A 27,193-nucleotide genomic window follows, 5' to 3' on the forward strand; every position below is an offset into this window, starting at 1 on the left:
AATGCTAAAATTCTTTAAGTTGTATCCACTGTTTCTTATTGCTAGCATAATGCTTGGAATAAAAGCTAATTGGTTCATTCATGGTTATATGTAGCCCATCTGGTTTTTAACAAGCTTATACCTATTAAGTATTACCCATACTATTAGCTATACCTATACCTATCCTAAGTCATGAGCTTAAGAACAGTGCTTAGCTCCCACTTAAATCCAGTCTTTGGATAGCTGCTATGTAGTTGGAATTAGTCAGTCTAAACAAATTATAATCACAAATTACTTTTAAAAAACAATTCTCAGATAAACATAAATATTATTTCTACTTTAAATTATTTCATTAGTAGAGTTTTTAGTAGCATAGAGTGCCATAGTAGAAGAAAGATGGATAATGCCTAAACTGAAAAATCAAGAACTAGCAAGGTATACATGCTATTTCTAGTGTTATGTGTTAAATACAAGAATGGTTGCTTCTGCATCTAGAAAGTGGAAGAATGGGGGGCTATTTTTTTTTTTTTAATATCAAGCCTTATAATTCTTTTGGATGCTTTAAAGTAGATACATGTAACTTTGATAATAAAAATGAAGGTTTTAAAATTTTCAGTGACTTACTAAATAGGCGTGCCTTTAAATCCTGTTACTTAAAAATGCATATGGATTAAAGTTCATTTTTTGGTGGTTTTACTTATTTAAGCTGTTTTTTAGCATTCTATTATAAGAATTTCAAGTATTCAGAAAAGTTTAAGGAATTGTGCCTTGAATGTCCATATGCCCACTGCCTACATTTTGCAGTCAGTTTTCTGTATTCACTTTTTTATACTTCTTCCCATCTATGGGATTTAAAAAAATTTTTTTGTACTTTTCCTGGAAAAGGGTTTCTTTTGCTTCTTTTTGAGACATAAAGAGATCCAAAGCAGATGATTATATTTATAGTAAGTTTGTCTTCTAGGGAACTTTCAGACTTTGATAAAGATGGAGCATTGACACTGGATGAGTTTTGTGCTGCTTTTCATCTGGTAGTTGCTAGGAAGAATGGCTATGACTTACCAGAAAAACTCCCTGAAAGCCTAATGCCCAAACTGATTGATTTGGAGGACTCAGCAGGTAAGATCGGGAGCTGAAGGGACCTGGTTACAGGCCTTGATAAACATAGCACTTGATTCTTTTTTTCCTTTTTTAAGATTTTATTTATTTTATTTTAAGATTTTATTTATTTGCAAGACAGAGAGAGTGAGAGAGAGAGTGTGTGAGTAGGGAGAGGGGGAGAATCTCAAGCAGATTCTGTGCTGACCACAAAGCCCATTTAGGGCCAGTCCCATGATCCCAAGATCATGACCTGAACCAAAACCAGGAGTCAGATGTTCAACCAACTGAGCTATCCAGACACCTCAACACAATTCTTAGAGCAAAATCAGGATAGTTGTTAAAACGTAAGAACACAGGAGTGCCTGGGTGGCTCAGTCGTTAAGCATCTGCCTTCAGCTCAGGTCATGATCCCAGGGTCTTGGGATCGAGCCCCGAATCGGGCTCCCTGCTTGGCGGGAAGCCTACTTCTCCCTCTCCCACTGCCCCTGCTTGTGTTCCCCCTCTCGCTGTGTCTCTATCAAATAAATAAAATCTTAAAACGAAAAAAAAAAAAAAACGACTTAAGAACATAGACATTTCATTAAGAGTAAGTAGGTTTGCCATCTGAATGTGCTCTATAGGCTGAACTTGAATTAATGGTTTGTTTTATTTAGGTTTTATTTATTTATTTTTAAAAAGATTTTATTTATTTGTCAGAGAAAGAGAGACAGAGCACAAGCAAGGGAAGTGGCAGGCAGAGGGCAAAGCAGGCTCTTGGCTGAGTAGGGAGCCTGATGCAGGACTCAGTTCTAGAATCTGGGACCATGACCTAAAAAGAAGACAGATGCTTAACTGACTGAGCCACTCAGGCATCCCTGTTTAGTCAGTTTTAAAGAGACAAATAATATATGCCACTATTTCGGTTTAACTTTTGACTTCCTGAGATTTGGAGAACATTTCACAGTATCCGTTTGTTTGCCACCCTGTAATTGCATTATATATCGTCTGGGGTGGGCAAGGTAGCCTGTCTGCATTATCAACATTTTTCCATTGAATGCATCTTAATTCGTTGAAGGACTGTGCCTGGTTTATCATAAGACCAATGCAATGTGCAAGCATTTTCCTTTCAAAAGCCCAACTCTTTTCTTCTGACTAAAGAAATCTGGAAATTTTGTGTTTGATTATAGATAGTGCTGTTTTTGTTACCATGTTTACAAGAATGCTTTTGTAAATGCCCATATTAACTGGTAACTTTCTTTAAAAGGAAGCAGAACTTTTAAAGGGTAAAGAAATGAGTAAAATTCAGAATGAATAAAGGAAATCTTAATGTTAAATTCTTAATGAGCCTAATTAAAAACTACCATTTTCAGTTTTCTTATGTCAGTTTTCTTTTGGATGTTATGATAGAAGGAATTTTATACTTTTAAAAGAAAAATTAAAACAGAATTTGGCTCTCAAAAGAGCCTTCATCTATTAGGTAGTGTCTATTTAACCCAGAAAGACACATAATCTGACCTTATTGCCTAAATCATACAGAAGGAATCATATGCATGTTATGAATGTCACAAAGAGAACAGTATCCTTGGTGTTAGGAATCTGAATCTGCTTCTAGTTTTGCCAATTACTCCTGTGACCCTGGGCAAGTTCTGACCACTTACTCTGTTTTTTCCTTCTGTTTCTCCACCTGAAATGTGGATTTGATGCCATTCATGTTTCAGGACCTGAATTGTACACTGACCTTTTATCAACGAATAAATTGATTCCAGACTTTAGCATTGATTTTATGTTTTTTAGAACATTATCTTATGAGAATCCTAGGATTTTCCCAATCATTTCAGGTAGTTATTAGGTATCTTCTAACTTGAGCTGAGAGCTAAGTATTTTTGTTGGTAATTTTGCTTCACAGTACTTTGATTTACCCAATTAAGAAATGAATGAAAAGAATTGTGTCTAGCTTATTTGATAGTAGCCAAAGGGGAAAGAAATTTAGTAGCTTTGTACTTGGTATATCGTTTTAAAAATTGGGCCTTGTATTTGGAATTTTTCTTGACGTTAATTCTTTGAAAACTGATAGCATACTAATACAAGAAAATAAGTCAAGTTTATTCTGTTACGTTATTCTCTAGAGACTTGTCTGAACCTGTTATCTGTTGCATTCAGATTGGTAAATCTGGCTATTGCATGTAGTCAGTGGAATTTGTTTTGTTTTGTTTTTAAAGATTTTATTTATTTGAGAAAGAGAATGAAAGAGCATGAGTTGGGGAGGGAGGGGCAGAGGGCAAGGCAGAAGCAGACTCCCTGCTGAACAGGGAGCTGGAGGCCTGGGCTCCTGGGGTCTGTCCCAGATCCCTAACTAAAATCGTGACCTGAGCCAAAGCAGATACTTTTTAACTGACTGAGTCACCGAGGCACCACATTGTTTTTTGTTTTTAATTTAAATAAATTCTGGGTCTTCGTAAACTTGGTCTATGGACTGAATTTTAGGGCTCATGATTGAAGAATTTCGTTTATGGGCATTCTTTTTTTTTTTTTTTTAACATCTGTTAAGTCTGTTTAGCCAAGAGACACGGGTTGTTTTGCCTGCATTTATCTGTACACTGTTGCTCTAATTTAACTTTTTAAAGGTTCCCAAAGATCAAATAATTTTTTCCCATTCCAACATAATACTATGTGGTTTTTCTGATCGAATTTATTATAAACATTTGACTACACAATATTAAATTCAGATCTGCTTTGCCTACTTACAAATGATAAATTTAGAGTTCTGCTAATTTTGGGGTGGGAGGAACTGATTAATCTTTTTTTACCTACCTCTGATAAGGCTGAGGCTCACAGTCCACAAAGTCCTTTGAATGTAGAAATTATTGCGTGACACTGTGGATCCATCAGTATCCACAAAAGTAATTTAAGATAGCTGTGTTTTTAGAAGTTCACTTTAGAAGTTTAGATACTAAAAGGGACATACCCAAATGGTTTCTTTTGGTTGATCTGAGAATTTATTTTAGTCATTCCCCCTTTGGAGGCTTTCTGACTGACAGGCATATGTTACCTTCTGTTTTCTGTGATCTCTTGCAACATCACTTACATGCTGCTTATTATGGCACACATCACACTGAATCTTGTTCTTTTTTTCCTCTTTCTGGTACCTCACTGAGCCCCTTAAAAAAAAAAAGGAAATGCATCATACTCATTGTAGTATCCTAAGGACATATAGCACTTTGCCAGGGGTGTACTTAATTAATTGGTCAGCAAATAAATTATTAAGTGAATTAATGTTAAGTGTGCCACTTTTAAAGTAGGATATTTTTAACACATTTCTATCTTTGAAATATAACTGTTACTATAAGTTTGTGATGTTGGGACATACTAAAATATTAGCTCTGCAGGTATTCTGTATTGGCAATTTAAATAACTTATCAAAAAATAAATAGTAGTGGTGACTAGTGGTGACTTGAGTGACTTGAATTACAGCCCCTTGAAGTAACCAGACTAGGCTTTCTGTAGGCATGTAAACATGGTTTGAGGAGATTTATAATTTTTCGAAAATTATTTGACCAGGTTCATAGGATTAAATAGCGATAAAACAGAACAACTAATGTTCATAGGTAGAGTGCTTATTTGGGCCTGCACTGAAATATTTAATATTTAAGATCAGCACTGAATTTGGCAGCTAGAGTAAATACAAAGGGAGACTTTGTTTTTATTGTCTTACCAAAAAAAAAAGAGCATACCAGAATTCATCTAAGGAAACACCTTTCTGAAGCTGTTATTCAAGAAAGAATGTTCATCTTCTAAGAATGGTTATCTACTTAAAAAAAAACAGAGTGACCTGCTAATATGCCACAACACGCTATATCTTAAAAGGACAAAACCAAACATACTTAGATGCTGTATACTTCAACTCAGTTCACAGAGATTCTGCTTTGGAGCACAGTTGCTATTTGACACACAGCTTTTGTGATTATTTGGTAAATCTCTTTCTCTCAAACTAGCCTGGAGGATCCAAGTGGGTAGTAACTGAATCAGTCTTGTACATTAGGTTTTAGCACCTAGTAGGGTGCAAACTGAATATTTAGGTAGGCGTTCACATTTTTGAAATGACTAAATAGCTGAGCCATTTGTTTTTAAAACTCTTTCCTGTCTTTATAACCCAGTACTCACGAGCAAATCAGTAATGTCTGCTTGAGATGCTCAGAGCGGAAGAGGAATTGTTCCCTATTCTGTCTCTTTCTCCATCATCACTTCTTCACATAGTAAATTGGAGCATGTTTCATTGTTGCAGATATGGTATATAATGTGGGTCCTAAAACTCCTTGCAGGCTTTCTGATAGGAATATTGTTAAAAGCCACAGAGTTTTTATGAATAGTTTACCAAAAATCCATACTTGAGACTAACTTGTGCTAAAATCACTGTTGAGTTTTCTGTTCATCCTGAAACTTTTAGCATAGAAAAGCCAACACAAACAACACATGGAGATAACTCTTTTCACCAAGTACAATCACACTGTACATCCTTGATTTTTTTTAAATAGTGCTGAACATCTTTATACTTTGTCACATACAGGGATGTCACATTCCTTATCATACCATGTATTCCATAATATAGATGCACCTTAATTTAACCCGTGTCTTAGTGATGGATTTTTGGGTAGTTTCTTGACTTCACCTTTAAAATTGTGCTGTTTTAAAAAAAGGGGGGGTACATATATCTTTATTTTATATAAACAATTCTAAATCATTATTTTTGAAAATTCACTCTCCCAAGTACCTTTAGTTGCAGAGGAAAAATCATGAAAATAGGCACTGCAAGTATTCATCATCAACTTTACACTTAGGAATTGCTTCAAGCACTCCTTCTCCATGCACTGCCCCTACACACGTTTTTTTGTTTTGTTTTGTTTTGTTTTCATATTTTATCTATTTATTTGAGAAGAGAGTATGAGCGAGGAGAAGGTCAGAGAGAAGCAGACTCCCCGTGGAGCTGGGAGCCTGATGCGGGACTCGATCCTGGGACTCCAGGATCATGACCTGAGCTGAAAGCAGTCGCTTAACCAACTGAGCCACCCAGGTGCCCCCCCCCCACACGTTCTTAATGCTGGTGTCATTTCTTTCCAGATGTTGTAGCTGACAAATCAGGACAGTTATAGATATTGGCAAAAATGTACCATTTAATGAAACTGGTCAAAATAATTAAAACTCCTCAAATTCCTGGTAAAGACATTAATAAGACTAGATAATATTTGAAGGAGAAAATTTCTACAAGGATGACCCAATAGGGGCTTTAAAAGATTATGATTTACCTATCAGGGGATTCCTAATAGTCCTTGGGAATAATTACTGATACTTTTAATTATTTTTTTTAAAGGACAAATCTTGTATTTTTTCTTTACAATTGTGCTGCAAAACTCAAAAGCAAAGTGAAGGACATCTGTCTTCCTCTGTTAGAAAGAGGACTCCATGGAAATAAATGGGAGCTTTGTCATCTTGCTCAATACTGTATCTTTATTTACTGTGCTTATGTACAGGCCATCCATAAATGCTTACTGATTGAATTCATGTTTTTATTAATTGTGCCACTAGATTACACCCCAGAATTGCAACATCTTTTATTCTTCGGTCTTTATACTCATTTTTACAATGTTCTCTGTAAGTTTTGAAAATAATAACTAATAGAGTTATTTTTCATCATGAAATTCTAATTATCTTAAGTAAATTAACATTAAGTGGGCTTCTTCATTTTTATTTTTTTATTTTTTTTGGGCTTCTTCATTTTTAGCTGTATTTGGATAATGAGAGCCTCCTAGCTATAGTTAATAATCTTTAAAATATAGTAACTAAGTCAAATAGTAGCGCCTATAAAATGCTAACCAGTTCTGCCCAAAAAAAAAAAAAAATCAGTAGGCTACAATTTAATTGGGATTTTGGGTCAATGTTTTGTTTCTTTCAAACCTTGTTACACACATTTTTACCTTCACTTTAAAAAAAACAAAAATCCTTGGGGGAAAAAACTGAATAGACTATATCAAGTTCTGTTACTGAATAAGTTTCCATTTTGTGGACTGTTGAAAATTAAAATTAGTTTTTCAAATAGAATGTAGTTTTTTTATATGATACCTTTTAGAACAAAGCATATCTTAAATTCTTTAATTTCTTTTGCATTTTCATTGCTTATCCCAGTCTTTTTTTTTTTTTAATGATTTATTTGAGAGAGAAACACAGAGCAAGTGCATGAGAAAGAGCAAGTGAGAGAGAGAGCAAGCATGAGGGTGGAGGGCAGAGGGAGAGGTAGTGCTTGACTCCCCACTAAACAGGGAGCTCGACCCAGGCCTCAATCTCGGGACCCTGAGATCACTAAGCCAAAGGCTGATGCTTAACTGACTGAGCCCCCCAAGCACCCCTGCTTATCGCTATGTTTTAAATGTGAATGAAAAAGGTACCATTTTGTACCTTTTCCTTGAAGACTTAAAATTTGTCCAAATCTGTTTATTTTTTATATAAGAACTTTTTTAGGTAAGCATAGTATTCACATTTCAAATAAAACCTGTAGTTGCGGGGCGTCTGGGTGGCTCAGTGGGTGAGGGCCTCTGCCTTTGGCTTGGGTCATGATCCTGGGGTCCTGGGATCGAGCCCCGCAACAGGCTCTCTGCAGCGAGGAGCCTGCTTCCCCCTCTTTCTCTGCCTACTTGGGATCTCTGTCTGTCAAATAAATAAATCTTTTTTTTTTTTTTAAATGTAGTTGCTTTTGCTTTTATAAAGCTATTAAATGAGTTTACAACTTTACTTGAGGCTTCATGATTGAAGAATTCTTCCTAGATTTATTTGGCTACTTGAAAGCAAAATAAGTTTTAAACTGTAAGACTTTAGGGAGTGTATATATTTCTATAAGATTAATAATAGCTGGCAGTCATTTTCTTTTCTTTTCTTTTCTTTTTTTTAAGGATTTTCTTTATTTATTTGAGAGAACGAGAGGGGAGAAGGTCAGAGGGAGAAGCAGACTCCGTGTGGCGCTGGGAGCCTAATCAGGACTCGATCCTGAGATTCTGGGATCATGATCTGTGCAGAAGGCAGTTGTTTAACCAACTGAGCCACCCAGGCGCCCAGCCTGCAGTCATTTTTGAAACAGTACTAGCATGTTGAGTGTATTACTGAGAAAAACCTAGAATAGAACTGATGCTCTTTAAGAAAGAGGTGGTTCGTTCAGCTAGCTGGTGTACTGTACTAAACTGAATCTGGCAACTTCAGAATGTTTGGAGGCTAGAAGGATGAAAATCACTGACGGTGTTTTTATTTTATAGTGTGATCTTAAAAATGCAGTTTGCGCTCTTTTAATATTATCATTTCTAACTTTATTATTTTTTTAATAAGATTTATTTATTTATTTATTCATTCATTCATTTGACAGAGAGATAGCTCAAGTAGGCAGAGAGAGAGGGAGAAGCAGGTTCTCCACTGAGCAGAGAGCCTGATGGCAGGGCTTGATCCCAGGACCCTGGGATCATAACCTGAACCAAAGGCAGTCACTTAACTGACTGAGCCACCCAGGTGCCCACATTTCTAACTTTAAATGTAGATTGACAGTATGTCAGTGTGATCACCCTGCATTGTATCTTCCAGACACACTTTCATACATGGAGATACTTTTTGCATAAAAGCCCTTTCGGGGTTTACCTTAACAAATAATTTAGGCTCATGCTCTTCTTTTTCAGCCCTGATGCTCTGATGATGTCAGGGGCAGAGCAGAACCGTCAGGAGGGAGGCAGGGTTGACACAGTGTTCCAGCAGGAGGCTAGGTTGGAACACTGCATCAGGTAAGAGTAAAACTACACCCCTGCCTCCGTAAGGATACGGTCTGAAAGACTAACTTCTGTGGGTGGGCAGGAAGCTCTTTGTTGGAGTTTATAGGGAGCCAAGTTGAAGGAGGTGCAAGTTTATTTATGCACCTGATTCTTCTCCTCGGACTCATGAGAATTAGGATATTACCTTTCTAGAACATAAGTAATTTCCTCTTTTTCTACAACCATTTGTTGTTCTGTATATGAAGCAGGAAGGAAGCAATGTGTAATTTTGTGAATTTATTCCAGAAATAATTTTTGGATTTTCTAGGACAGTGAATTTTTGAACTTTTAGTCTTAGGACCCTTTCACATTCTTAAAAATTATCGTGGACCAGAAAGAGCCTCTGTTTACATGGATTAGCTATCAATAATTACCCTATATAAAAAAATAGTTACTGTATTAGAAATTAAAACTGATAAATTTCATCCTTTATTTTAAAATAATAATTGTAAGCCTTTTACGTATTAACAGATATTTTTAGGAAAATAACTGTATTCTCCAAAATTAAAAAGAAATCATTATAAAAAGGGTGATATTGTTTTACATCTTTGCAGTTCTCTTTAATATCTAGCTTAATAGAAGACAGCTAGATTCTCATACTTGTTTCTGCATTCAGTCTGTTAAATGCGTTACTTTGTTTGACATGTATCAGGAATTGGCAAACTATGGGCTGAGGACCAAATCCAGTCCCCTCTGTAGCCCACAAATGGAGTATTGGTAGTGTGTTGTTTTTAATCACCGGGGGAAAAACAATATTTTATGACACATGAAAATTCTATGAAATTCAAATTTTAGTTTCTGTAGATGAAACTTTACTGTAACACAAACCAGGCTCATTCCTCCCCGAATTATCGATGACTGCTTTTGCACTGCAGCAACTGAATAGTTGCAACAGAGACCATGTTCGTAGCCTGCAAAGCCTAAAATATTTACTGTCTGGCCCTCTGTAGAAAAAGGTTGGCATTTTCTGGTACGTGAAGGAAATGTGACCTCCATGGTAAAAGGGAGGACTGTTTTCAGATAAATTACAGATATTCTTTGGTATTACCCCCAAACTCAGCAGATGATAACTTCTTAAAGGTTGATTACACTGCAAAAGCTGAAATCACATTAATGAGTTGTTTTTACTATTACATTAAAATCCATACGTCTGTCTTACACTTTGAATACACTTTGAATGAATCTTTTACCGCATTGCATGATTTTGTAGCAAGTGCGTTGATTGTAAATTATCAGTTCATTGAATTATACAAATCTTTGAAACATTGGGATGTTTTATTATATCAAAAAAGCATGTTTGTTAGTTTAACCAATCTTCTCAAAGAAGGATTAGGAAGCTCTTGAGTATGGACATGGACACACATTTTCTAAAATTGTTATTTTTGCTGGAAGCTCAAACTTTGTCATTTCTAACAAGTACTGAAGACAGTTGGTTTCCTTGAAATGTCAAGCTCACTAAATTCATTTTTGAGAAAATGCCTGCCTAATACCCAAATCTGAATAATTATAGTTTATCAGCTGTTCTTTCAAGAAAAATGGTGTTCCATGAAAAAAGTAGCCTGTTCAGCTGACAGCTGAATCACACAAGTACCTTTCCTTGAGACAACCGTAATCCTTGATGCAAAGCAGAGTGCTTTATATGTATTTCCCCCTTTTGCCATACAAAGTACTAAGAAGATGTGTTTTCAGAGTTGAGGTTTAATAAAAATAATTTTTACTGTGATAGTTGTGAGCATTCTTCAGTGAAGTTGCCATTCATGTTTGTTTATTTTAACTAGAATGTGTGGGAGTAAAGAATATAATGACTAATATTTTGGTGCCACCACCTTGATTCTTGCTGATAAGCCAGCAGTTTTACCTACCATTGCTTTTGCATCCTCATTGTAGGTGCCAACACAGAAGAAAAGCATTATTATCATTACAAAAACCACTCTGACTTTTCAGGACACACACACAAAAGAGTGTTAGGGACACCCAGGAGTTCATGGACCACAGTTTGAGCACTGCTACTCTAGGAAAATAACACTTAGAATAACGATGATGTGTAATTATTTGGGTGAGTAGTATTTTACTCCTCACCCTTATGAGGCTGGACCCACTGCAACTTTGTACCCAGGGAATCAAAGAGATTTCCACAGTCTACCCCAAATTGTAACTGCCATGAGGTGGGGATGGGGTACAGTCTGATCCTAGATTCAGAAGTGAAAGACTGACAGGAAAAAGGTCTGGAATCCAAACTGCAGCCCCAGTTTGCCCTAAAGTGACATTTAAAGCTTAATTGATATAGTCTGACTTTAAGTAGGTTCTTTTGAAAATTAATCTTTCTGTGAAGGTAATACTATTTTAATTCTATTTTTCTTCATATGAATACCTGCTTTGGGGGCTCTCTACAAGACATTTCTTCACGTACCACCTTCATTTCACTTTTAGTTAACATAGTAAATTTATAGCCATTATCTTCCTTTTCTTAAGTTCCTTTCCACTGGTTATCATAGAAAAAAAAATCTATAATTGTCATTTACACTGAAAACCACAAGCTACTCCAATGAGGGATTTTCTGCTGCTATTTTTCATAAATAAGTTTTTCATTAGTCTTTCTCTAAGAGGTTTGAGTCTTCATTGACTGTTATCGGAAGTGTTGGTTTTGTACCACTCTGACGCATTTATTGAGAAAGGGATAGAATTAAGGAAAAAAAAGCAATTATTCTTGATCTTAGAAAAAAAAATTTATCAAGATATGATATCTTTCTGTAAATTAGAACTCTCAGTTTGATAGGAAAACAAAAATTTTTCAAGATATGATGCTGTTCTGTAAATTAGAACTCTCAGTTTGATGGGACTATAAAGAAGTCATTTCAGGATAAGTAGATGGGGAAAGTATTTTGAGATAGATATGTAACACAAATAGGGCAAAGAAATTTTGAGAACTTTTTCAAACAATAGATAGTTTTTGTTTTAGGAAAATAACAGTAAAGAAGAATGAATTTAAAATGAAAGAGAACCTGAAAGGAACTCAGATAAATACTTGAGTGCATAGTATGTATTAGGTCCTAGTATGTGTTAAGTACTAAAATGTAAAGAATTTACTAAAGGTAAAAACCTTTACACTGCGAAATTATTATTATATGGCTCTCTGTTTAGGAATTTAAAGTACAGTGCTAACATTTAATGGCAAATGTCTTTTTCTGTTGGAGAAACTCAGGTGCTGTTTTATTCATCTTGCTCATGGTCAAACAGTGGGATAGTAATAGTTTTAGTACCTTATTTTTTATACAAGTTCTCAGCAGATTAGGTATTCACCAGTAATTTGGCAATTTATGTGATTTCCAGACTGGGATTGTAAAATTTGGGAAGATTGGATTCAGAATTCAGTTGCCATTGAAATTCCTTCTGTTTGTACATTGTAATGTAATTGTAGTGATAAAAGTTGGCTCATTCACTTTGCTCTTTGCCCACGCCTGGGAGTCTTTCTTTCCTTTTGCTGTCTTGCCAATAGATGCTGCTTTTTGGTAACAGGAGATTTGTAGAGAAAATGTGAGTGAATTAGTTATAAATCAGCAGTTCCCAAATTATATTCCAAGGGAATATGGAGGGATTTCATTTGATAAAAATGGTCTGGGTTTGGGAAAAACCTGATTTAAATAAAATTTATTTATTCGCTGTAGGACATTACAAGTCTTTGATATACAGATATGCATGGGGGGAAGGTCCATCAGGAAATTGGAATATCCCCATATTTATTTGAACAGAAAGCCTAATTTTTTAAAGCACCTTAATGATTAATATTCCATGAAATACACTTTGGGAACTGTTATAAGATTATTGGAAAATGATTCAAAGCATGTGCCCTATTGAGTTATTGTTATGTATAACACTTTTTTTTTTCTATTTATGCCTAACTGTATTTTATATTCATGGAAAGCTATGGTTTCAAGTAGAGAATAAGTATTACATGACACATTGTTAAAATGTTTATTTGGGGAACATAAGGAAAGGGAAGTTAGACTATAAATTACTACTCGTGAAAATCTTCTGTTAGGATTTCTTTTATAAGTACATATTCCTAAACTAAAATATATTGTTTATAGAAAATTTCTCTATTTTTCAATTGCAGATGTTGGGGATCAGCCAGGTGAGGTAGGTTATTCAGGCTCTCCTGCAGAAGCACCTCCAAGCAAGTCTCCATCAATGCCGTCACTAAACCAGACTTGGCCTGAGTTGAATCAGAGCAGTGAGGTTAGCAGAGCTTCCCTTTTCTTTTACTAACTTAAACTGTTTTAAGGTAAGAAGTTCCAGACAGAGTAATTTCAGCATATAGCTCTTTTGGTGTGCATGCACAATTGAGAGAACATACCCAGTTATGACTGTAATAAATGTTTATAATTACGTGACTGAGGTTTTCAAAGTACTTTTTCATAATGAATACTATCGTTTGGTTTCCACCACTCATTACTGCTAAAACCTTGTGAGTTAGATGGGGCAGACGCATGAAGTCAACAAAGGGGTAGATATCTTGACCAAAATATCTCATAGCCAGTGAGGGACTAGAGGTAAGGTTTAAATACAGATCCTTTGACATTCAGTCAGCTGTGGCGCCCACCGTATCACACTGCCTTCTCATTCCTGTAGCAAAGTATGTGATAATTAATATATTTGGAATCTTAGCTTTTGAAGTGGTATGTGAGAAGTTGCTAATCCAGCTTTCCACGTGAAAAATGCACTTACTACAACCCAGGCTATTTATAATAATTCAGTTCTATGCAGTACAAAATGGAAATGATTTCACTGTTAAATGCAGTGGTTAAAGAAAGTCCTCTAAGATGAGGCATAGCATGCAAAATGGAATTGCTCCCTTATTACTTTGGAATTCCTTTATAGAAAACAATAGAAGTAGGGCCCCTCTGATTAGAAAGAGATTGTCTGAGGCCCCCAGGCTGTTGAAAACCACTGTTCCTGGCTGTTGGGGCAGTTTTCTTTGTGAACAAGTTAATTATTTCTTTATAGTTTTTGATATCACCATTATAGTGCTACAAATCTAAAAGTTTGTTGACTTTCAAGAAAAAGAGTCTAAGCTTTCTATACTTTCCATGTATTTTAAAGGCTGAAAAGCACTGGATTAAAGTGACACTAGTTAATTTTGGGCAGTTGAAAAGCAGAGAAGTAACCGGCCAGTTTAAAATACTTAACTGCTGCTTTAGGACATGATCACAGATACTGGTGTCAGACATTATAACACATGTATCATAAAACAGCCGTTTAAGTATTTTTTTTTTTGTAGAGGGAGGAGTTAAGCCTTAGAAGAATGTAGTAGTACTGAGGCTTTATAGAGAGTAGGATCAATTTTCTTGAGATCACTAATTTTTGCTGTATTTATTCATTTGTCATTTTTTAAAAGTACTATCAGATTAAAAATGTTTATATTCCCTTGGTACCAGTTCATAAATAAAAGCAACTCTCTAAGAAGCAACTCAATTCTAAAGCCCATCTTCATTCTAGGTAAAATTGTGATGTGATTGTTCAAGCCTAGGAATGGAGTCCCTTCCAGATTCTGATTCCAGTAGTTGCATTTTCCCTTAAATATTCCTAGCAAGTTTCATTTTGTAGTATTTGCTAAAAAGATCATGAATGTCATTATTTTTTTTTACTACATGTGGAAAACCAGAATGTTAATAAAACTAACATTAATTTTGAATCCTTCCAACAATAATACTTATAAAAGATACCTACTTACAATATGGAATTTAAATTATCTGTTTTAACTTTCTACCACAAAGTACTAATACTCTTTCAGCAAATACTTACTCAGCACCTGTGAATCTGAAGGAGGCACTGGGTAACACTAATAATAATCCCTAACATCTCTGGAGCACTTCTGATGTACCAGCTCTGCTCAGAAAGCTCTCTACATGTATTAACTTCTACATCCGCACGACGGTCTATGATCTGGGCATTATTAGTCTCATGTTACAGATGGGAAAACTGACATACAGATTAAATAACTTGCCTAAGGTCATACAGCATAACTAGGATTCCAGTAGTCTGGTTGTAGAGCCTGTGTTCTGAGCCCTTATACTAAAGTTACAAAGATCAGGGTGTCTGTGCTCTCCAGGAAATTTACATACAGTCTTACAAAACCAAGTAACACTTTGTGTTACCAAATAGGATAGGTGGTGCCTTTTCTTGGGCAAAAGTCTTCTACATCTAAATTTTTCTTCACAATTAGAGAATTAGGATTTTTAAAATTCCTTTACTACCCCTGCAACAATAATTACTGAGGAAACTACACTAACATCATGATAAAAGTGAGTTATTGTGGGCTTTCTTTAAGAATCACTTTGAATGCATCAGGATTAGGTTGTTGAAAATTTTATCTATTTTTGTAAATAATTTTCAGCAACACATTTGCTAATACTTAATTTCTACATGTCTTCTCAAATTGAATATCACTATTTTAAATAGTAAGTCGAACTTTGAAGCATAAAAATGTATACTTTTCCATACTGAATTATAGAAAGGATTTTGATTACTAGAGTAGGTGTGTCTGTGTGTAAACATTTGTATGTATATATTGTATATGTGTAGATGTTTTTCCTTCTTTAGAGGATAACTGATAATTCTTAAGCAAATTCTAATGATAATTTTCATGCAGTCTCAATATAAAAATCTTATGCTATTTTATTACTGAGATCTTCAAAACAAATGGAACTTACTAAAATTAATATTGACTTATCACTCCACCTGTTTTAAGAGGTATGCTATTTGTGTGTGTACCTCTTTTAGAGGGTTAATATTTCATATCAAAATCCATCTTTTCTATGTAACACATACTCCGATGCTTGATTTGCTCTCATTGTGGCCGCATTCTGATTTTTCTGGCATGGGGTGGGGATGGCACCCGACTGGCAGCTCTGTCTTGTGGTCCAGCATGGCCCTGTGCGCAGTGCTTATGGCAGGGGCTGACTTGCTGCAGGTTGGCATAAGCTCAAACGTAGATTAATTCCAAAAATCATTTTATCTCTATTATATTTTATTAAATATCTAGACACATGTATAAAATATGTGCACGTCCATAATAGAATCATCTTTCAGGGGTCGCACTGGCAAGTCACACTGACTTGCTTTGTTTTGACCAAAACTTTGGTACGCAGGATTCATTAGCGTCACCAAATTGATCCATTAACATTAGAACTTTGAAAGAAGGATTTGAAGTAATTCTTTCTCTAGTCAAGACAAACCCCTTTACATTTTTACTTTGTTGCCATTTATACCACCTAGACTCTGTTCCTATATTATGTTTTGAGTTTTAACTCTGTGAGACTTGGAATCTCTTCCATTGAGATTGTGATAAATTGTTACTAGACATTTGATGTGAAGCTGCTCTCCTTACATTATAAGATGACCCAGCATAGATAAGAATAAAATGTTTATGGAAAAATAGAAATTACAGAATTTTGTTAGGCCTCTGAAATACAACTTGCAGTGCAACCTCTGAATTACTTTGCTAAATCTTCTCCAATGATCTTTTACTCCATCTTTCTCATCATGCTGACTTGTCTCTCCTCTGTCTGTTCAGCAGTGGGAGACATTTAGTGAACGCTCTTCAAGCTCACAAACTCTGACCCAATTTGATTCTAACATTGCACCAGCTGATCCTGTAAGTCAATCACTTAGCTTGCTTGTTTGAAATTAATTTTATTAACCCAAATTTCCATTCATTATGGTTTTTAGCTGATATGCATGATTGAGTGGAGTGCTTAGAGTGAAATGGTGGCAGGCTTTCAATTTTTATGTGCTTAATAGTGGAAAGATTTTTTTTAATCACGTTTTTTGTATTTTCTAGTTATTTTGATGAGAGAAAACTGTGTGTTTTTAAAACCTAGTATATGTGTCTAAGGAAGCATTTTGTGAAAATTGACTTAGCTGACCTTGTTTTCATTTGCCAGTTAAGTGTATGTTCTAGTAAACATATACTGTGTATCTCAGTGTAGTGACCCTTAGTAAACACTATTTTATTTGTATGCTTACACATCATGTAATATGTACTTTGTATGTAAATATGCAATGTCATCTTTCATTTTAACAGTCCAGTTAGAATGGCTTTGACTTAACTAGTATGTTGAGTTCTGTTAATGAGAATCAAGTTCAGCTAAAAAAATACAGAGTTGTTGGTCACAGATTCCCATTGTGCAAGGGAGCCTCTGTCTTGTCTTCCTGTGGCTCACTGTGTTGCTTTGAAAATGCTACAAAGTTCACATCCTGATTTAAAGAATAAATTCTGTCCGCACAGAATTAATTTCATATAGACTTACCTGTCCCTCAGATTATTTGAAATCTTTAAAACCTTAGCTGTTAATCATTCTTCTCACTCTTCACTCCTCCTTTTCCTTTTATTTTTATTTTTTTCTCTTAAAGAGGGGAGACATACTAATAGTCACCTTTCGAAAGAAAAGAGGAAGTAGGAAGGAAAGAAGAGAGTAAGGATAGGATTTTTTTTTTTTTTTTTTTTTTTTTTTGTGAGTTGAGTGAAAAGATACAGAGAAAGGGACATCTTTTGAGATGTTTCTGATCAAAGGGCCATTAATTTGAATCAAATATAGTAACGCCTTATTTGATGTGGATTTGGGAGAAATGGCATGTAAAGATAGTTCATCTTCAATAGTTTAAATTAATGGATCTTATCTTTGCTTTATAATTTTAAAGAGTTAAGTCTGAAATAGGATGCTGTTATAGTGATTTCAAACAGATTAAGTATGGAAGTGTTTTAAGTGTCTATTTCATAGTTTATTTATTAATATGTAGATCATCTGTGCCCTTTGCTTTTCTCATTGCTATTTTGAGGGCATTAATGTTTGGTTTCAACCTGAAACTTAAGGAGGAATAAAAAAGCAAAACATGATTTCTGCTTCTTATTAGCTGTTTTAATTAAGGTCTCTTGGGAAGTGACAGGGGTTATAAACTAAAAGAAAGTTTACCTTTGCTCTAAGGTTTATTTCTCCATATTATTCTTATCTCACACTTACATAGTCAAGTTAACTTTATTTAAAATACTTAATAAAAGTGCTTTATTGGAAAGGCAAGTTTAAAGTAGGAATACAGAACTGTTCTGTTTTATTCTCCAACCCTTAAGAGATGGTGAAAATAAACATTGATGGTATTATGATTTTTTTTGGTCAGGCCAGGAAAGAATAATATATATAAAAACCTAGAACTCAGAGACAGAATAAACTGATTTGTAACTGGCAGGAAGTGCCAGGAAATATTTGACTTCATCATAGTGATGTTCTTGTAACCTCTTAGAAAAAATATCCAAATTTGTGAATTCTAGCTCTAGTGTTTAAAGTTATGTGACTCAGTACTTTCTTTTGTCATCTGTAGTGTGGCAGGAGGCTGTAGAAAATTAAAAATGGTGAATTACTATTTTATTTTATTTATTTTTTAAAAAGATATTATTTATTTATTTGACACACAGAGATCACAAGTAGGCAGAGAGACCGGCAGAGAGAGAGGAAGGGAAGCAGGCTCCCTGCTGAGCAGAGAGCCTGATGTGGGACTCGATCCCAGGACCCTGGGATCATAACCTGAGTCGAAGGCAGAGGCTTTAACCCACTGAGCCCCAAGTGCCCCGGTTAATTGCTATTTTAAACCTGAATTTAGATCTCTAAACTTGATAAAGTTGGCAGTCTTAAATATTTATAATCTGGTACCTAGAAATATCTTTTTTCTTTTATGGTGATAAATCTTAACGTTGTTCCCCAACTAGTGATATTACTTTAAACTTGCCATTAGGAGAATGCTTGCTCTCATTGAGGATCTAAGTTCTTATCCTTCATTTGATACTTACCTGGCAAAGTGCCTTCTACAGAACACAGCCTATACCCATAATCCCAAATGATCCTTTGCAAGTCTTCTGTAAATAATTGTGAGTAAATACTGTCCATACAGATTAGAAGAGAATCACCTAAAGAAAAATGCCACAGCAGTTGTAATATGAATTTACATACCTTACAGTGTTAAAATATGTAATGGAATATTTTTAAAAAGCTATAATTTGGTAATTAGCCATTTGCTCAGTTAAGTGGAAGTCTATGAAAAGCCCCACACTTCTCTGTAGCACTTAGAGACATCTGTATCACACAGTGCAGGGATCTCACATACAAACGGAAATGGATAATTATTAGGCTCCCAGAATTGTAGTGAAATTAAGCTTCTGATACCTCATTTCTAGAAACTTGATTGCTTTTGTTGAACTGCTTATCATTAATAGCCTCTGGTAGAATCTGCTTCTGCTGCTAAATTCTATACTGATAAGAAGTGTAATGCACTAGTCTTTGCTATGATTTATGCCTGATCTTGAGTGCTATAGAACTGAGTAATTCAGGGTATAAAAAGGAAGTTCATTTGATTACTGATTATGGCCAGCTAACTCACCTGGTTTCGTAGAGCCCTCTTCTGGGTGCTTATGATATTCTCTAGGAGTATAAAATGTCAAAAAAAATCCACTCTTAAGTAAACCACAGCTTAATCATGATAAGTTGGTGGTTATAATATAGCTCATTTTGATAATTATATATGGCTGTGAACAAAGTTGTTCAGCCACAGAGAACTATGGGCTCACTTAGCCCAGTGTATTTGGGAAAGTTTTCACAAAAGAGGTTAATGTTTGTATGCTGAGTTTTGAAAGAAGCTATGAATTGACAGAAGTGGACAGTGCATTACAAGCAGAGAGAATATCACAGGCAGGATCTGTTGAGTGTGCTGGAAGTATAGAGGAAACATGTTGATGGGGGGATGACAGGGCTAAGTGTGGTTGAAACCAGACTGGAAAGATCTTTGTGTGATAGACTGACGATCTGAACTTAGTCTCATAGACATGAGGAGCCTGCCAGGAGTACCATGACAAGAGGGGGATGAGAAAGAGGCAGTTGGGGAAGATCACTCAGGCAACAATGCAAAGTGTCAAGAGAGAACAAGAGAATGAGTGACACAGAAATGAGAAGTAGAGAGGCTGGACTTGGACAAGATAATGGGATTTAAGGCAAAGAGAAAATACAATAGATGAGCATAATGCATTCAGTAAAGTATACATAAAATCAGCTGCCCAAATATATGACATAAATGTGCCATGAGTGATTAGGAATGGGTTTCCTAAAGTTGATGAGGTGATTTGAATAGGTAGAAGAAACTGGGCAGAGCCTGCTAGTCAGTCTTTATACTTTTTTCTCTATTTTTAAATTAGAGGATGCTAATTTGAAGCATTTGATGGCTCGGGACACAGAAGCATATGGGCATTCATGGTTTTTCATTTGAATGTCGAAGCGCTTAGGGTCAAAGCTCTCTATCCTGCAAATCACAATCACAGACAGAGTTTCTGATACATATGCTAGCTGGAGGTTAGGCCTGTCATCTGTGAAGAGCCCGGCAAGGAATTGCCGTGTCCTGCTGGCAGCCAGACCTGCTGGACTAGAACTGTCGCAGGCTCACAACAGCCAGTGGTAGCATGGCTGAAGTATGTGATAAGAATTCATGTGCACAGAAACATGCAGATTATTTGGAGGATGGCTGGAACAGTTACATTTTTCTTTTCTTTGAGTCATTATCATGCCTTCCATGTATTGTACTGGAAATATATGAATAGGTTACTTTATAGTTCCAACTGTTAAAAGTTTTATATATCTGATTTTATACACCCAGAGAACATATATTAGATGAATATGGCTAATTAAAACATCTACTAAATTTTTTTTGCATGTTTTTTCTTAGCTTGTTTGGGTTTTGGAATAAGAATTTATTGACTCATGAATTATCATTTCTTTCTCCTTTGATCTTGCCTTATAAGGCTAAATTCTGATTCTTATGGCATTTATTTCTGCCACTAAAATTGTGAGTTAAAAAAGTAGTAGTTATTCCTAAAGCTGTTTTTTTTTATAACCATAACTACAACAAAGAAAATCTTAAGTGTATTGTTAAAAATATTTTCCTGAGAATAACTCATTATTTTGTGAGAAATCTAAACTTTTATCCAGCTATAATATTCATCTTTCTAACTATAATATTAATCTTTCTAATTTTAGAGTTGTAAGGGAAATGTCAGAGCTCTGTCCACAATCTTGCTGGTGTAGGGGCAGAAAATTACTGTGAATGGATCTATCAGTATAATTGCAACAAAGAATTTGTTATAAATTGATATTAAATGTAGAGATTATGACAGTAAGCCAGGGAGACCTGTCAAATTGGCGACAGTATGCTAGAATGGAACTTCCTCTAGCAGAAGCTTTGTGTTACCTGGTACTTTAAAACAAAAAATGGTGTCTGACTTAACTGAAAAGTCATTATCCTTCACACTGAGTCATAAACATAACTCATAGCTAGATACTCAGAATTTAAGGATCTCAAGTTCTGTCCTTAGCTGCAGCATATACAAAATATGAACTGACACCTCACAGAAGGAGCTGAGCCCCCTTACCAGTACTGGTCTCTTGCTGTTAAGGCAAATGCTCCATCCTATTCTGGTTCTTCCCCGGTGGGTCTCAGTTCCCAGGACCAGGCCTGCATATGGCCCCAGGAGCACCTTTCTCATTTTGTTCTCTTTCTGAGAGGCTTATATCTTCGTCCTCTCTTCTTACTTTGCTGTTTGCATTCTTTTCAAAAATCTCTACTACCAGTTTCCTTAATCCACTAACTAGACTTGCCACTCACGAAGTTAAGGAATATCAGATATATTTCAGTCATGAAAAGGTTTAAGAAAAATACTGGAATGTTAAAGAGGAGGATTTACTTATGCCCCTTTAAAAATGGATGCCAGGGGCGCCTGGGTGGCTCAGTGGATTAAGCCGCTGCCTTCAGCTCAGGTCATGATCCCAGGGTCCTGGGATCAAGCCCCGCATCGGGCTCTCTGCTCTTCGGGAAGCCTGCTTCCTCCTCTCTCTCTGCCTGCCTCTCACCAACTTGTGATCTCTGTCTGTCAAATAAATAAATTAAATAAATCTTTAAAAATGGATGCCATTGTGGAAATTTTAAATAGCTCTGTAGGACTAATCTGTAGAAACTGTGTATCATGCTGACTTACAATATACCAAGCACTATTACCTTTGTTTTATATGGGGAAAAAATGAATGTCAAATTTTTTTCAGCAGTTTAGGGGAAAAAAAGTTCAGTCTGTTAGTCTTTGGGTTCTCATGAAATAGTTTGCTTTAACCTCAAAGGTTCAGATTTATATAATATCATGAGATCATCTTACACTTTGCCTTTGAATATTGTCTTCAACCTTAGGTAGTTTTATAGATCTTATTTTTTTCACTTAAATCTTTAACCACTCAAAAGTTAAAATGCACTTTTTATAAAAGAAGTCAGATTATTAGGCACACATAATGAACTTGATTTTTCACATGTAATTCTAAAACTTATAATTAAAAAATTTATTTTCATGCTTGCCTTAGCATAAATAAAAAAGTCTACTTAAAGTGTTGTTAGTTTTGATTATTTCGTGGTATCAGCTTGGCATTTTTAATGCAAAGTCTGTATTTCCTCCCATCTGTCTTTAGGATACTGCTATTGTTCATCCAGTTCCCATTCGTATGACTCCAAGCAAAATCCACATGCAGGAAATGGAACTGAAAAGAACTGGCAGTGGTAAGGAAGCTGTTGCTGGATTATAGTTTAGACTAGCATCTAACTGAAATACACAAATAATTATTCTTTGAGGGCTCGAATTTCTTACATCATTTTTTTTATTTTTTTAATGGTACTTTCTGGAAGTATACATATATATGTATGCTTGTATATGTTGTTCAGTTAATATGACAGTTGCAAAGGGAAACTGTTGAGGGGTTCCTGAATGGTTCAGTCATTTGGGCACCTGACTATTGATTTTGGCTCAGGTCATGATTGTGGGATCTTGGGATCCAGCCCTGTGTTAACCTCCAAGCTCAGCAGGGAGTCTGCATGAGGATTCTCTCTCTCTCTCTCTGTCTTCCCCCCACCCCCTCTGTCACTTCTCCAGCACACTTTATCTTCTCACTCAAATAAATCTTTTAAAAATTTTTAAGAAAAGGGAAACTGTTGAATTTATGTTATAAAGTTTAAAAAGTAAGAACACTTGGAAATGTGACTTTTCTAATACCCTGTGGCTTGTATTTTTTTAAAGATTTTATTTAGTTATTTTAGAGTACATGTAAGTGGGGGCAGGGTTGGGGAGGAGAAATGGGAGGGGCAGAAGGAAAGAGAGAGGGGATCTTAAAGAGTCTCCATGCAGAACACAGGACTCCCGTCACAGATCAGGACCTGAGCTGAAATCAAGAGTCGGTCACTTAACTGGCTGAGCCACCCATGTGCCCCAACCCTGTGGGTTCTTATGATGACTGCTATGAACTTAGATTTAAAGTACGTTCAGATTTTAACTGAGAAGGTATATGTTAAAATAAATTTTGGCTTTGACATTGTTTTGCTTAAACTCTTGAAGTTTCTCCTCATTTTAGATTAAATGCTTTAGTTAGAGGTATATTTATTTTCTCAAAAGTATATTTATTGGGGCGCCTGGGTGGCTCAGTGGGTTAAAACCTCTGCCTTTGGCTCAGGCCATGATCCCAGGGTCCTGGGATCGAGCCCCGCATAGGGCTTTCTGCTCAGCGGGGAGCCTGCTTTCTCCTCTCTCTCTCTGCCTGCCTCTCTGCCCACTTGTGATTTCTGTCTGTCAAATAAATAAATTAAAATCTTAAAAAAAAAAGTATATTTATTTTCTCTGTAAGTCAGCATCATAAATTACTTAATTTTACAACCATTTGTGTGGTGTTTTAAGCAATTACTCTGAAGGGAAAAATTAACAGAATATGAACATGTAAATTGACTTTTTTGTTATGCCCTATCTTCTGTTATGACAGAAAACAAAATTCTATATGAAAAAGCTTATATTTTTATTGAAAATGCTATTTTGTGTTGTATCTCCTGAGGTTTATCTGCTACTTCTTTGGAATATATAAATGAAGCCTTATACTCTGAAGTTTACGAATTTATTAATTCAGTTCTTGTACTTCTACCTATTAATTTTCTATTAGATCATACTAATCCCACTAGCCCATTACTTGTGAAACCATCTGACCTGTCTGAGGAAAGTAAGATAAATTCATCGGTGAAATTTGCTTCTGGAAATACTGTAGGTAAGCAGAAAAATAGTATTACAGTTTCCATTTGAAGTTGATTAAGTCTGGACTTAGAATCTGAATAATTCAAATGTATAGCTATTTCATATTACCTTTACTGAGTAAAGTGGAGATGAGTCAACCCTTTTAAATACCCTACCCTCTGTATGAGTAAATGGTTACTTATTGCCTGCTGGACCTGCTTCTGTTTGTCATCCGTCTTGGTTAACCACATTTAGTCCATGGACTCTTTCCCCCTCACTCCTTTGTCTCACAGGAAATTGTGTGTACATGCATTTATTCAGCATATGTTAAAAGAATAGCATATGGCAGGCTCTGTTCTAGACACTTGAGATTTAGCAGTTAAAACAGAAGGAAAATCTTTGCCTTTGTGGAGCTTCCATTCTGTAAGGGATGGAAGAGAAAAAAAAATCTTTACTCCTGTCTTAGGAGATAAATACACTTGATAAGAATAAAAGCTGGGAAAAGGAAGAGGGAGTGACATTTTAAATAAGGTGGTCAAAGAAGACCTTACCAAAAGAAGACATTTGGGTTAAAACTTGAAGGAGATGAGGGACTCGGCTATGAATATCTGAAGGAAGACGTTTCAGGCATAGGAAACAGCACATTTGAAGCCCTGCTTAGACAACTGCCTTCTGCTGGGATCAACAGGCAAACACCTGGAATATAATCAGTTAGCATCTGGGACCACCTGGGTGGCTCAGTCGTTAAGTGTCTGCCTTTGACTCAGGTCATGATCCCAGGGTCCTGGGATTAGAAGCCTCCTTCCCCCTCTTCCACTCCCCCTGCTCTCTTGCTGTCTCTATCAAATAAATAAAATCTTTAACAACAACAAAAAAAGAATCAACATATTTGGCTGGCAGAAGTAGCAAGTGGTAGAGGAATAATCGGGGAGCAGTGTAAGAGTGGCTTTTACTGAATGAGACAAAAAGCCATTAGAAGATTTTGAATGGAGATGTGCTCTGCTCTGACCTTCCTTTTTTAATGAGGATCACTATACTGTATTGGTAACAGGCCACAAGAAAGCAAGAATCAAAACAGGAAAGGCGATTTAAAAAACAATAAGAATAATACAGGCAAGAGAAGAGGACGGCTTGGCTTATGGTGGTAGGAGTAGAAATGCTGAGAAGTGGTCAGATTCTGGCTGTATTTTGTAAGAAAAGAGCATAGGATTTGTTTACCTGTGTGATACAGGATGGGGCTGGGAGGTCATGGGCAATTCAGGGAATTTTGATCTGAGCCACTGGGAATTGAAGAAAGCTGTGATAACAGTAGGTTTGTTGGGGGGATAAACAGAAGTTGAGTTTTGGACATCTCAAGTTTGAGATGCCTCTTGGTACATCCACATGGAAATATGTTAATTTTAGCATCCTTTCTGTACCAATTAAACAATTCAGTTATTTGCTAAGAAAAAGGAAAGGGACACATTCTGAAGTAAAACTGAACCAAATAACCAGTCTCTTCAGTTTGTAATCCTTGAAATAGCAGTGTTCCTTTACATTTTCCCTGATTTTCTATTTTAAAATTTGTCATTGCGTCACAGCCATTAGTCTGCCTCTTGGACTTTGCTCCTTCATAAGATTTTGAGGATTTGGAAAAGATATTTTCTGAGGTGAAAAATGGGAAATATCTGGTTTATCTCATAAATTTTATTATTGTCTAAGCAGTTTTTTATTCCTATATTAACTTTCCTAGATTATAACTTAAATATGTCATGTTTAACATGATTTGTATGTAATTTTTTACATTTAATAACACTCAGGTGAACTGTTAACCTATTAGCCAGTCTTTAAATATCTTTGATTTGAAATAATAATTATTATATTTGTTTACAGTATATAGGGTAAGAAGTGAATAAAAAATTGTTATTAAATAGGATATATTCCATTTATTAGCAGATGGGTACAGTAGTTCAGACTCTTTTACTTCGGACCCAGAACAGATTGGAAACAATGTAACTCATCAAAGGTCAGTATTTCTGTCAATAAAAAGCATATTAAAATATCTCGTTACATTTTAATATTAAGAATTCTTTTAGAGCCAAGTATGAATTATTTTCCTCTATTCTTCAGTTCTCTGAAGGCTATTAAGTTACCTGTTGATTTAAGTAGAAGGAAAATAATTTTGATTCTTTTTCAACTTTAATAGGAAAGCAAGAAGAGCCCTTATTGTTCCCATGGTATCCTCTGGAAGGCCTAAAAAGAGTTATAGTTAGGATTAGCAGTTTAATATAGTCCTTTTTGTAAGTCAGCAGTTGAGAGTCTGTTTAAGTAACAAATGTACAGATTTCCTTGTATAGCCTTATGGCAAATGCCACAGAATTCTGTATTTTAAGATGTCATCTAGAAGCACGCACCTAGTGTTGGGCTCCCTACCTACCCTGGAGATCTGCGTTATATATAACTTCTCAGGCATAAATAAAAAAGGTATGAAATAGGATGAAGGTGGCAAGGGATTTGTTTACAAGGACTTAAGCATCCGCTAAAAATTGTGTGCAGGACAGAAGCATCTTTTCCCCCTCATCTTTATACATACTAAGTATCCTTTTGCCACATTCTTGGAGAATATAAAGAGAGACTAGTAGTATAGCATCTTGGAAGAAGTTCCAGATTCAGACTGCTTCTTTGTATAATTACTTCTCTTCAGTCATCTTGGATTTTATTTTCCTTTTTATCCCTGTAAGTGAGGATCAGATTCCCAGAGTCCATGTGACTCTTTTTATAATACAGAAGACTTTGGTGGCAAACATGTGAATCTCTAGGGCGGGTCCAGAATGAGCACAGCCACCATTATAATGAGACTGCCTGTGGGGACACAGAAATGGGCAACTCACGTAGTTGAGCCAGATTCTATTTCCACTTACCAAACTTCAGACTTTATATAAGGTGAAAGCTAACCATGTCTGAAAGTAAAGTTTCCCTTTTGTGATAATGGTTTTTCAAACTAATACTATCTTTAATTGAATGGGAAAATGTTACTAGGTTTGTGTCTATGGAGTTTATCATGTTTAATAATGAACTTCCTTTTCAAATTTTTTGAAATTTGAAAAAATACATAATTATGCTTCATAAAAAGATTATTTGCTACCTTGAATAATTACTTATTTAATGTATATCAAACAATCTTGTCCTTATTCACTGTAATACT

The 27,193-nt window shown here is 35.6% G+C and overlaps 1 protein-coding gene across 6 annotated transcripts in view; it reads left to right on the forward strand.

Annotated features, from left to right (window-relative positions):
* Positions 1-27,193, forward strand: part of REPS1 (RALBP1 associated Eps domain containing 1) — an 82,071-nt gene that overhangs the window by 46,719 nt on the left and 8,159 nt on the right. For 2 of the 6 annotated variants that reach the window (XM_045066308.1, XM_004740310.3), the window contains exons 8-13: positions 941-1,095; positions 13,006-13,127; positions 16,465-16,545; positions 22,433-22,520; positions 23,942-24,043; positions 25,942-26,014. In XM_045066308.1, coding sequence (XP_044922243.1) covers positions 941-1,095; positions 13,006-13,127; positions 16,465-16,545; positions 22,433-22,520; positions 23,942-24,043; positions 25,942-26,014 — 621 coding nt within the window. The remainder of the gene's footprint in view (positions 1-940; positions 1,096-13,005; positions 13,128-16,464; positions 16,546-22,432; positions 22,521-23,941; positions 24,044-25,941; positions 26,015-27,193) is intronic. The other 4 variants (XM_004740311.3, XM_045066307.1, XM_004740313.3 and 1 more) reach the window with 4 other exon arrangements.

This window comes from Mustela putorius, unplaced genomic scaffold (genome assembly GCF_011764305.1).
Source record: "Mustela putorius furo isolate JIRA1106 unplaced genomic scaffold, ASM1176430v1.1 tig00003863_pilon_pilon_pilon, whole genome shotgun sequence".
In the NCBI taxonomy this organism is placed as follows: Eukaryota; Metazoa; Chordata; class Mammalia; order Carnivora; family Mustelidae; genus Mustela; species Mustela putorius.